We start from the raw sequence: 13,039 nt of genomic DNA, 5'->3' as shown, positions 1-13,039 counted from the left end.
CAGCCAGGGAGATGGCGGCAACCCCCTCTACAGGCCCACCTGCGCTGGACCTACCTGCGAGTTCTTGAATTCCGAGTAGAGGGAAAAGAGCAGGTGGAGAGACTGGATCCGACTCTTGTAGATAGGAATGTCTAGGATGGCTGACAGCAAGACCTCCCATGAGCAGAACCAAACAAAACCTAGGGCTTATGGGGACCTGTTAGGAGCCAGTCCCTTCCCAGGCGGGATGTGCTTCATGGCTTTGGGGTTAAACACCAGCAGGTAGTGGCACAAGCCCAGACACCACCCTTCGGTGCGTTTTTCCGGGACGGGGACGGGGTCAGGGTCGGGAGGGCTGGGAGCGCTTACCGCAGATCATGTCGATGTACGCTGCCAGGCTGCAGTCGATCTCTGCCGTGGGCAGGCTCACCTGGGAGGGGAAGGGAGGGCCCAGGTCAAAAGCTGACTCTCTCCGAAGAGAAAAGAGCTGCTACCATAAGTCACATGTGTTATGGGCTAAAAGGTGACCCCCTCAAATCCATATGTTGAAGTACTAACCCCCCAGCACCTTAGAACATGACTGTATTGGAGATACAGTCTTTTTTTCCGTCTTTTTAAATACATTTTATTGATTTTTTACAGAGGAAGAAAGAGTTAGAGGGATAGAGAGTTAGAAACATTGATCAGCTGCCTCCTGCACACCCCACCGGGGTTGTGCCCGCAACCAAGGTACATGCCCTTAACTGGAATCGAACCTGGGACCTTTCAATCTGCAGGCCGACTCTCTATCCACTGAGCCAAACCGGTCAGGGAAGGGCTTCTATTCTTATTGGTGGGCATTTATCTGTAGGTTAAAAATACTTGGTCATTTAAATACTTGGTGCTGTATTAGTGTGTTAGGGTTGCCATTACAAAATATCACAAACTGGGTGGCTTAAAAAAGATAAATTTATTTCCTTAGGCTGGAAATCTAAGATGAAGGAGTTAGCCCAGGCCGGTAGGCTCAGTAGCTGGAGCACTGGCCCTCGCATGAAAGGGTCTCAGGTTCAATTCCTGGTCAAATGCATGTACCTGGGCTGCAAGTTTTTTAAATATATTTTTAATTGTTAACAGTATTACTAATGTCTCCCATATTTCCCCCTTCCCCTCCTCCTTCCAGCTGTACCCACCCCTCGGTCTTCACCACCCTATTGCCCATGTCCATGGACTATGCATATAGGTATAAGTTCTTTCTCCCTTCTCCTCCCCCACCCCACATCGAGCCTGTTCCACGCCTCCTTGCTTCTGGTCTTATTTTGTTGGTCAATTTTGTTCATTCGATTCCACAAATAAGTGAGATGTGATATGTCTTTCTCAGATTGGCTTATTCCACTTAGCATATTTGCAGGTCCATCCATGCTGTCCCCAAGGGCAAGAGATTCCTCTTTACAGCTGCACAGTATTCCATAGTGTGATGTCCCACACCTTCCTTATCCAGTCATCTGCTCATGGGCACTCGGACTGATTCCAGATCTTAGCTATTGTAAACTGTGCTGCTATGAACACAGGGGTGCCTACGTTCTTTCTGATTGGTGTTTTGTGGTTTTTAGGAAATATTCCCAGAATTGGAATCACTGGATCAAATTAAAAATGGGGTTCCATTTTTAAATTTTTTGGAAACTCCGTACTGTTTTCCATAGTGGCTGTGCCCATCTGTATTCCCACCAGCTATGAATGGTGAACACTAGATAACACATTACTTTTCTCCACATCCTTGCCAGCACTTATTAATTTTTTTATGGTAGCCATTCTGACCGGTGTGAGGTGGCATCTCATTGCAGTTTTCATTTCCATTTCTCTTATGATTAGAGACTTTGAGCATTTTTTTTCATGTGTCTCTTGGCCGTTTGTATGTCCTCTTTGGAGAAATCTCTCTATTCAGGTCTCCTGCCCATTGTTTAATTGATTGTCTTCTTTTTGTTGAGTTGTATGAATACTTCATATATTTTTAATATTAACTCTTTATCAGATATATCACTGACAAATATGTTCTCCCATTCAGTGGGTTCCCTTTTCAATTTAATGGTTTGTGGATTTTTTTTGCTGTGCAGCAACTTTTTATTTTGATGTAGTCCCATTTGTTTATTTTTTTCTTAGTTTCCTTTGCCCTGGGACAGCGGTCACCAACCTTTCGGATTGCACGGAACACTGGTTGGCAACTGCTGCCTTAGGAGATGTATCTATAAAAATACTGCTATGTGAGATGTCTGCCTATATTTTCTTCTAAGATTTTTATGGTTTCATGCCATACATTTAAGTATTTTATACACTTGAGTTTATTCTTGTGTATGGTGCAAGATGGTGGTCTAGTTTCATTTTTTGCATGTGTCTGTCCAGTTTTCTCAGAACAATTTTTTGAAGAGACTGTCTTTACTCCATTGTTTGTTCTTGCCTCCTTTGTCAAATATTAGTTGACCATAATGGTGTGGGTCAATATCTGTGGTCTCTGTTCTGATCTATTTGTCTATATGACCATTCTTGTGCCAGTACCAGGCTGTTTTGGTTATAATGGCTTTGTAATATAGTTTGGTATCTGGTATTGTGAACCCTCCTACTTCATTCTTCTTTAAGATTGCTGCAGCTATATAGGGTCTTTTATGGTTCCATATAAATTTTTGGAATATTTGTTCTAGTCTGTGAAGTATGCCATTGGTATTTTAATAGGGATTGTGTTGAATCTGTAGATTGCTTTGGGTAGTATAGACATTTTAATTATGCTAATTCTTTCAATCTATGAACACAGTATATTCTTCCACTTGTTTATATCTTCCTCTATCTCTCTCTCTTTTTTAAGGTTCTATTTTATTTATTTTGCTAATCCTCACCTGAGGATATTTTTCCATTGACTTTTAGTGGAAGAGAGAGAGAAAGAGAAAAATAATCAATGTTGGAGAAACACATTCATTGGTTGCCTCCTGCACATGCCCCAACCAGGGCCAGGAGGAGCTTGCAACTGAGGTATATGCCCTTGACTAGAAATGAACATGGGACCCTTAGGTCCATAGGCTGATGCTCTATCCACTGAGCCAAACTGGCTCTATTTCTTCTTCTCATTACAGCAGTCCCTTTAGCATTTCTTGCAGTGCTAGTTTAGTGGTAAAAAACTCCTTTAGCGTTTTTTTGTCTGGGAAACGCTTATTTCACCATCTGTTTTTGAATGATAGCCTTGCTAGATATAGTAATCTTGGTTTCAGATCCTTGCTTTTCATTACCTTGAGTACTTCGTTCCAGTCCCTTCTGGCCTAGAGTGTCTGATGACAAATCAGCTGACAGCCTTATGGGAGCTCCTTTGTAGATAACACATTACTTTTCTCTTGCTGCCTTTAAGATACTCTTTTGGAATTTTAATTATGATATGTCTGGGCATGGGTCTGTTTGGATTCTTCTTGCTTGGGATTTTCTGTGCCTCCTAAACTTGTGTGACTTTTTCCTTCACCATGTTAGGGAAGTTTTCTGCCATTATTTTTTCAAACACATTCTTTAACTTTTGCTCACTTTCCTCGCCTCCTGGCATACCTATTATATGAATACTAGAGGCCCGGTGCACGAAATTCATGCATGGGGGAGGGCGGGTTCCTCAGCCCGGTCTACACTCTCTTGCAATCTGGGACCCCTCGGGGGATGTCTGACTTCCAGTTTAGGCCCAATCCCACGGGGCCTAAACCAGTAGTCAGAATCCCCCTCACAATCTGGGACTGCTGGTTCCTAACCGATTGCCTGACTTCCTGCCTCATCGCCCCTAACTGCTCATCTGCCTACCTCATCGCCCTTAACCACTCGCCTGCCTGCCTCATTGCCCCTGATTGCCCCTACTTGCCTTCCTGCCTGATTGCCCCTAACTACCTCTGCCTCAGCCCCTGTCAAGGGAGCTTCATTAGAACAATGTTTCCCAAACTTCTCTCATGATGAGAATCACCTGGTGGAGTTGTTAAAACACAGATTCCTGAATCCCAACTAAGAAGTGCTAAACTAGAATTTTTGGGAACATATAGGTAAAATTGTATACTTAACTAGTGCTCTAAGACAGATTTTATATACAGAGCACTAAGTTAGGTATGCAATTTTACCTATATGTTCTCAAAAATTCTAGTTTAGCACTTCTTAGTTGGGATTCAGGAATCTGTGTTTTAACAACTCCACCAGGTGATTCTCATCATGAGAGAAGTTTGGGAAACACTGATTTAAAAGGACGTCCAGAAAGTCGTTTGGCTGTCAGATCTAATTGGCATATTACACTTTTATTACTAAAGATTTTTATGTTTCATGCTGTCCCACAGCTCTCTTAAGCTGTCCTCCTATTTTTTAATGGTTTTCTCTTTTTGGTTCTCTGACTGAATCATTTTTTTCTAACCTGTCTTCTAATTCACTGATCCAATCCTCAGCTTCTAATCTGTTGTATATTCCTTCCAATGTGTTGTTTTTAAAATATATATATATTTTTTATTGATTTCAGAGAGGGCGGAGATAGAAACATCATTGATCAGCAGCCTCCTGCACACCCCCTACTGGGAATCGAGCCTGCAACCTGGGCATGTACCCTGACCAGGAATCAAAATGTGATCTCCTAGTTCATAGGTTGACACTCAACCACTGAGCCATGCTGGCTGGGCTCCAATGTGCTATTAGTTTAGCTCATTCTTTATGACCAAGGCCCTGTGTAAGTTTGGTTTGCCCAGTCTGTGTTCTCCTGAAATCCTAGTGTGCCAGGTTAAGGACCTCTGTTTTGTTTTGTTTGTTTTTTCACAGTTGCTATACCTTTTCTCATGCTGTTGAGCATTTTTACCATTATTATTCTGAACTCTCTATCTGATAAGTTTCTTATCTTCATTTCGTTTAGCGCTTCTCCTAGAGAATTCTCTTGTTCTTTCATTTGAGGGTGTGTTTTTTTGTCTCCCCATTTTGGTTGTCTGCCTTGATCTGTGTCTATGTATTAATTAAGTCTGCTATCGATACAATGCCCAACCTCTAGCCCAGAACAATGTCAGACACTGTTTCTGAGCAGCCCTGAGTCCCCTGTTTGGAGCCATCAGCACTCCACAGCTGTGGCTCCCTCTGCTGGGCTGGTGCCTTTGGAAAGGACCAAAATATGCACCAGGCTCTGCTTTTCCTAGCCTTGGGCCCAGAAGGAGATCAGGCAAAGACACAAAGCCTCCAGAGATCTGCCTCTGCCTGCAGTCTGATTGTTCTATTCTTGTATTTTTGAAATTTGGGGTACTTAAAAATAGCATAAATATCTCTGTGGAAAAGTAGAGTCTAAAGTAATAATACAGGAAATATATACACATGCTTACCAATAGGTATATGTTACAATGTTCATAGAAATAGTACCATAATATTATAGTAATATTTCATTTGTAATAACCCAAAACTGGAAACTATCCAAATGGCTACCATAGAAGGGATAAGTAAATTGTCACATATTCAAACAGTGTAATATCACGCAGTAATGTGAAAAGAAGAACAACAATGTAGGAAACAATATTGATGAATTTCCACATGGATGAACAATACAGATGAGCAAAAGAAATAGGACACAAAAATTACATTTAGATAAAATACAAAATAGACAAACCTAATCTATGGTATTAGAAATTAGGGGGGTGGGGGAGAAAAAAAAAATAACAAAGACGAAAGAGAAAAAAAAATCAGGATAGTGATTATGTTGGGACATCTGAGCATGAGGGAATTCTAGGTTGCCATACTTTCTTAGCTCCTGCTATCTTCTACTCACCTTGCCCAAAAGCTCCTCAAACTCTGGGGACCATTCCTGCATCAGCGTGTCAATATCAGGCATGGGTCTAGAGGAGAGAGAGACATGAACAAGAAACATGGACAGGTGACGTCAGTGACCTCTGGGTCAGTGTATTTAGGACAAAGGGAGGTCCTCGATCTGGCAGGTTAGGATTTCAGGAGAACACAGACTGGGAAAATCAAACCTACCCTGCACCTGGGGTTTGAAGAAGCTGGCTAAGTAATACCACAAAAACCACGATTTCTATGTCTGTAATTTCAGCCAGTAGCTGCCATGATCCACAGGACCTCAGGTTGGTCCAATATGTCCCAGCCTTTGGGCCTCTTCTCAAAAGCAATGGGTTTCCACACGGTGAAGGCTGCCAGGGGTTACAGGGGCGAAGCAGCAGCATTCCTTACCTGGTATAGTGCACAGTGGCAGGGGGCTTAGAGCGATGTAACTCAGAGATGCTCTCAATCCATGTGTCAATGGCTTTGGGATTCTTTTCTGCATCTTCCAGGCTCTTTACTTTCATGTGTTGCTAGAAAATCAAGGGGAAAGCCTGACTCATGGCACTGAAGTCGCTCTCATTTTCACAGAGTGACTGTCACATGCTGCTGCTCTTTCACACACAAAGTAGCTGATGAAAAGGGAGGTCTCCGGCAGCCAGAGGGAGATTATAGGAACCCCGATAAAATTTTCTAGTGCCCTGGGACAGGAGGAGGTCAATAAGATAGGGCTGACCATACTGACATATCAGTTCACACCTCCTGGGATGGCTACAGTAAAAAGAGAGCAGCAAGTGCTGAGGAGAACATGGACAATGGTGACTTTCATTCATCACTGGTAGCACTGGAAATGATTCGGCCACTTTGGAAAACAGTTTGGCAGTTCCTCAAAATATTAAACAGATACCATATGGCCTAGTGATCCCGCTCCTACATGTATATCCAAGAGAAATAACAACATGTGTCCATGCAGACACTTGACCATCTTCATGGCAGCATAATTAAGTGGAAACAATTGGTGAGTGGATAAACAAAATGTGGTGTTTCCACACAATGGAACTGTGTTCCACCATTAAAAAAAAATGAAGTCGTTACCAGGGTCTAGGAGCAGGGGGAAATGAGGAGTGACTACTAATGGGTACTCAGTTTCTTTCTGGAATGATGAAAATGTTCTTAGATGATGATGCTTCTACAGTTCTGTGAATATACTAAAAATCACTGAACTGTACAATTTTAAAGGGTGAATTTTATGGAACGTAAATTATATCTCAATAAAAATGTTATATAAAAAATAGAACGGTCCTGAAACCACAGCCATCACTTTTAGTAGGCAGTAAATCAACCTCATACACGCCAACAAGCCCCCACTCTGGCCCTCTCCCACTGGCCTGAACTCTACTGGCATCTCACTGTGATGTTGTGCTGTTTGGAATCCTCCGTTAACCAGAGGGAGAGCACTGTAGGGTCTGACTGCTTTGTAGAAGGCTCATCTAATACCAACAGGCCAAGGTTGTCAGGCTTCCCATCAGGACGTGGGACCTGGTTAAGAGAAAAGGAGAAAAGGGGGAAAATGAGGGGGACATAAAAGGCCGTGCATCCTGTTCCAATAAGCTCGTGAGGAAGAACTCTTCTGCTTCAGCCCGTTACTAGTATCAAAAGCATGCCTGTCTGCCACACAGCGCTGAAATCCCATGGAAAACATACATGATCTACAGGCCTTACATAGAAAGCTGAAGTCATGGATAATTAGGCAGCAAATATATGACAATTTATAACAAATAATGAGATAATCAAGTATTACCTAATAGCGATCAATATAACACAGAGTAGAGAGCAAGGTTAAGAACTCTAATGAAATGAAGGGTACATATCAAGGTAGCCAATGCTTGTCAAGAAAATTAGTGGAACTGGTAGAGTAATAGAGGTGTCAGAAGAAACAGCTCTGGAGTCATTTTTAGGATGTTCTGACTGTACCTTTAAGAATGCATCAATATCCCCAACAGCTGGGATAAAATCAGGAATGAAAGGCTTCAGTTTGTGATCCAGGTCAATCAGCTGAGGTGTATACCTAGGAGGTAATGCCCAGGGAAGATGGAATCAGAAACTGACTTCACTATCCAGGTTTAAAAAATCCAAAGAGAATGGCCTTGTTTCAGACTAGAGGCAGGAAAGGGCATGGGGCCAGGGGTTATGGAAAGAAGACCTAACACTCACCTACTTATATACTGGAAGAGTTCTTTCACCTCGGCAGAAACTGGCAAATGCTCATAGTCTGCAGGATCGTAGGCCCTGGGGAAAGAAATACGGGATTCCACCAGAGGAGCGGTGCTGCCCGCCCTGGTTCAGCGGTGCTGCTGCACTCACTGAGCACAGGACTCGGGACCCGGGTTAGGCTCCGCCCACATCTGCCTTTCCTGGGTGGTTTGCAAGGCAAATTTAAAATTTATTAAAATCAGCCCTAGATATTTTGACTCAGAGGATAGAGAGCTGGCCGGCATACTGGGTTTGATTCCAGTCAGGGGCACATGCCTAAGTTATGGGTTTGATCCTCAGTGCGGGGCGTGTAGGAAGCAGCCAATCAGTGATTCTCTCTCATCATTGATGTTTCTGTCTCTCTCTCCCACTTCCTTCCTCTCTGAAATCAATAAAAATATATTTTTTAAATAAAATTTATTAAAATTAGCTGTTATCTCTGACAATAAAGAACAGAGCTGCAGAAAATCCAAAAAATAATTTTTAAACATTTTAAAATATAGCAGAAACATCACTAATGAGAGAGAATCATTGATCAGCTGCCTCCTGAATGCCCCCTACTGGGAATCAAGCCTACAACCTGGGCATGTGCCCTGAACAGGAATCAAACTGTCACCTCCTGGTTCATAGTTTGATGCTCAACCACTGAGCCACATCAGCTGGGCTCCCCTTTTTTGAATGAAAGGGATGAAGAGAAAAGATAGAATGAGATTTTAATTTCTGGCATGAAAATAATTTGCCTCAAGAAAATAAGTTATTTTTACAAAGATGGTTTTCACAGTATTATTTATACAAGTAAAAATTAGAAACAAAATACCCAACAATTGAGTAATGGTTAGGTATGTTCAAGTTGAATATTGCATGGTTACTAAAAATACTTGGCTCTAGTTGGATTAGCTTAATGTAGGGGTGTCAAACTCAATCAGAGAAGGGGCCAAAATCTAAAATCCAGCCTAAATCACGGGCCGAATGGTTTACTGAACAGTCATAAACTGACAATGTCATAAACTGACAGCGGAGTGCAGTGATGACAGCGCGGTGCAGGCCACATTGCAAGGCCTGGCGGGCTGGATTTGGCCCGCGAGCCTTGTGTTTGACACATGTGGCTTAGTGGATAGAGCGTCAGCCCTCAGACTAAAAGGTCCAGGTTTAATTCCGATCAAGGGCACGAACCTTGGTTGCAGATTGGATCCCAGCCTTAATTGGGGCACATGCAGAAGGCAACCAATCGATGTTCTCTCTCAGATCCATGTTTCTCTCTGTCCACCCCCTCTTTTTCCACTCTCTCTGAAAATCAATGGAAAAATATCCTCAGGTGAGAATTAACAACAAAGTATTTGTATTGACACATGAAATGTATACAAATAAAAAATAGAATATATATTAATTATAATTAAGTAAAATGCAATGAACATTGACAAAGCATACAAATAACTTTGAAAGTTGAAAGTTGCTGCCAAAACTGGTTTGGCTCAGTGGATAGAGCGTCGGTCTGCGGACTGAAAGGTCCCAGGTTCGATTCCGGTCAAGGGCATGCACCTTGGTTGTGGGCACATCCCCAGTAGCGGATGTGCAAGAGGCAGCTGATCAATGATTCTCTCTCATCGATGTTTCTAACTCTCTATCCCTCTCTCTTCCTCTCTGTAAAAAGTCAATAAAATATATATATTTTTTAAAAAACTTGAGTTGCTTAATAAAAAACCAAGTAGATTAATGACTTAAAGTTTACATTTCCCTAATTATAATTAGGGGAGTTGGGAAGCATGAAAAGTCAGTATGGTATTAAACATTTGCCTCATTTAATTAATGTCAACCTGCAGGTGGATAATGCAAAGGTAAGTTAACTATTTTTATTTAACTACTTTAATAAATGGTGCATACATATGATACAAAATAAAAGGTACAAAATGCACACCATGAAAAGTTATGTCTCCCTTCCACACCTGTCCTCTTGCTACCAAGTCCTCCTTCCAAGAGGAACCACTATTATTAATTTCTAGTGTATACTACACATAGTCTATGTAATGTCTGTTTTATATACATGGTAGTAAAGCATGAACACGTCTATACCTTTTAAAAATTTAATAGTATCTCTTGAAGATTGTTCTTTGTTGTTATTGTTGTTTTTGTTTTGTTAATCCTCACCCAAGGATATTTTTCCAATTGTTTTTAGAATGGAAGGGAGGGGAAAAGACAGAGAGAGAAGAATGGATGTGAGAGAGACACATCAATTGGTTGCCTCCCGTACCCGCCCAAACAGGGCTGTGGATCGAGCTTGCAACTGAGGTATGTGACCCTGGCTGGAATCAAACCTGGGACTCTTCAGTCCACAGGCTGATGCTCTAGCCACTGAGCCAAACCAGCAAGGGCTTGGAGATTGTTCTTTACCAGTGCAAGAGTGCTGCTCATTGTTTACCATGGCTAGATAAAGTTCTACTGACTGGTTATACCATCATTTATTTAACCCACAAGTGTCAAACACAAGGCCCGCGGGCCAAATCCAGCCCGCCAGGCCTTGCAATGTGGCCTGCACCGCGCTGTCATCACTGCACTCCGCTGTCAGTTTATGACATTGTCAGTTTATGACTGTTCAGTAAACCATTCGGCCCGCGATTTAGGCTGGATTTTAGATTTTGGCCCCTTCTCTGATTGAGTTCGACACCCCTAATTTAACCGGTAATTAAATTTTACATGGATGCGTCTTAGAATCCACTCTGAATAAAACCTATAGGGATGGGTCATGACTAACAGGGTTTGGAACAGGGTGAGAGGTTTTGTACTTCAGCATCATTCAGGAACGTTTGCCTCGTGTGGGCCCCTGAAGAACCTGTCCATTAAGGATCTGAGCTTAGTTTTCTACTCCCATGCACGTGTTTTCCTCGCTAAATAGAAATGCTTTGGTATGTACGTAAATTCATTTTACCCCAGAATGTACTCCCCGAAGTCAGGGACCATCCATTGGATTTACTCAGCAAATCCACAAGACCCGAGTCCACCAATGTTTCAGACAGTGCACGTGACATCATGAGACCCAGAACTTCCAAAAGAAGGCCGAGGCTCCGTAGCAGCTTGCACTGCTTCACAGCTGGGCCTCATCTGGGCACCTCCAAACCCCAAACACAGAAAAGCCTGAAAACTCATTCTGCTGGTTTCTGAGACAATAGAGATCCTAAGTAGAGATCAAAAGAGATGCTGGGGCTTCACTTTTAACTGATACCCTCCCTCCTAGTCCATGTTTTGAAGAAGGTGCTTTCCTCACCCTTCTAGGGGGGCTCCGTGCTCTTCATCATCATCATCTTCATCTGAATCCGTTTCTGATGAGTCGTCATCATCGTCGTCGTTTTCACTAAAGCCTTGCTGAGGCGTCAGCTGCAAGGTCTTCTTCTTCTCCTGGGAGAGGGCAGAGCGGGCGAGAGACACCCAGCAAGGAAACTGAGTGAACTTGAGTTGATTTCTCCCAGGACTTGAACCCGTCCCTCCCTTCTGACGCCACATCAGAGGGAAGGCAGCAGCCCCGAGGGGCCTCTGCTCCTGCTGATACAATGGTCCCCACTTCCCACAGCCATGTTCTAGTTCTCTGTGTGAGGTTCAGGCATCAATTTTATCCAATATCTATCTATCTGACCTGTTACTTAGGAGACCCTGAGACCTCGGCATAAACTACCCAGTAGATTTGACCCTAAAACTTGGGAACTTTTGGAGAAAGGGACACAGAGATCCGGGGCCTCTCAGGGCAGGGCTGACAGGAAGCCATTGCTGTTTGCTCCACTCTGAGACCCCATCCCACCCACGTGTGTGCAGAGGCTTTTGCATATGAATGGCCTGGTCCTTTGAAATCGAAAATTTACCAAACCTCAGCTGAGTCACAGACCCAGAACATCCAACAGAAGGCCCAAGGCTCCGTAGCAGCTTGCACTGCTTCACAGCTGGCCTCATCTGAGCACCTCCAAACCCCAAACACAGAAGAGGAATCTGCAGATCTCTCCGTAGCTCCTGCTGGGTGGCCTCAGGCAGAGGCTAAATTAGCACCTCCTTGGAGATCCAAGAGCCAGTGTACCCAGTGGTCAGCGGGGGACCACCCAGATTACAACTTTTCGCATACATAAGAGAAACACTCAGGGGGCAGACTCAGTGAGCACCAAAGCCCCACTGAAGCAAGTCTTGCCTCATAAGGGTGTCTCCAGCACAGAAGTTCTCCCATTGTAGACACAGGTGATCCTCACAGCCAATTGGCCTGGAGGTCAATTCCTCCCAGCGATACCAACAACAATCAAGGCTTAACTACAATAAGACTGTGCACACAGCCCACAAAGGGGGTGCATTAAGAGTGTCCACCTCAGATAACTGGGGAGGTCGTATAGGACACACAAAGCCACTCTTTCAACATAAGGAAGCAGCCAAAATGCAGAGACAAAGAAACAGGTCACAAATTAAAGAAATGGAGGAAAGCAAACTACAGGATATAGAGTTCAAAACCACGGTTATAAGGTTTTTCAAGAATTTTCTAGAAACAGCCCATAAATTTAGTGAGACCCTCGAGGATAGGAAAAAGGACCAACTAGAAATTAACCATACACTGACTGAAATAAAAAATAATATACAGAGATCCAACAGCAGACTAGAGGATCGTAAGAATCAAGTCAAAGATTTGAAAAACAAAGAAGCAAAAAACACCCAATCAGAAAAACAAAAAGAAAAAAGGTTCCAAAAATATGAAGACAGTGTAAGGAGCCTCTGGGACAACTTCAAGCATACCAACATCAGAATTATGGGGGTGCCAGAAGAAGAGAGAGAGCAAGATATTGAAAACCTATTTGAAGAAATAATGACAGAAAACTTCCCCCAGCTGGTGAAAAAAATAGACTTACAAGTCTAGGAGGTACAGAGAACCAAAAAAAAAAAAAAAAGAATCCAAAGAGGACCACACCAAGACACATCATAATTAAAATGCCAAGGGCAAAAGATAAAGAGAGAATATTAAAAGCAGCAAGAAAAAACAGTTACCTACAAGGGAGTACCCATACAACTG

General features: G+C 42.9%; 1 protein-coding gene across 2 annotated transcripts in view; it reads right to left on the bottom strand.

Moving 5' to 3' along the window:
* IFT46 (intraflagellar transport 46) overlaps positions 1–13,039 on the bottom strand; it is a 29,725-nt gene that overhangs the window by 2,064 nt on the left and 14,622 nt on the right. The window contains exons 4-11 of one of the 2 annotated variants that reach the window (XM_084895630.1): positions 11,270–11,400; positions 7,972–8,046; positions 7,732–7,825; positions 7,168–7,296; positions 6,169–6,290; positions 5,750–5,816; positions 349–409; positions 55–140 (exon numbers count right to left, since the gene is read on the bottom strand). In XM_084895630.1, the coding sequence (XP_084751756.1) occupies positions 55–140; positions 349–409; positions 5,750–5,816; positions 6,169–6,290; positions 7,168–7,296; positions 7,732–7,825; positions 7,972–8,046; positions 11,270–11,400 (765 nt within the window). The remainder of the gene's footprint in view (positions 1–54; positions 141–348; positions 410–5,749; positions 5,817–6,168; positions 6,291–7,167; positions 7,297–7,731; positions 7,826–7,971; positions 8,047–11,269; positions 11,401–13,039) is intronic. The other variant, XM_084895631.1, reaches the window with a different exon arrangement.

This window comes from Pipistrellus hanaki, assembly GCF_964339955.1.
Source record: "Pipistrellus hanaki genome assembly, chromosome: 9".
Taxonomy (NCBI): Eukaryota; Metazoa; Chordata; class Mammalia; order Chiroptera; family Vespertilionidae; genus Pipistrellus; species Pipistrellus hanaki.
This window is presented reverse-complemented; position numbering and strand designations above follow the sequence as displayed.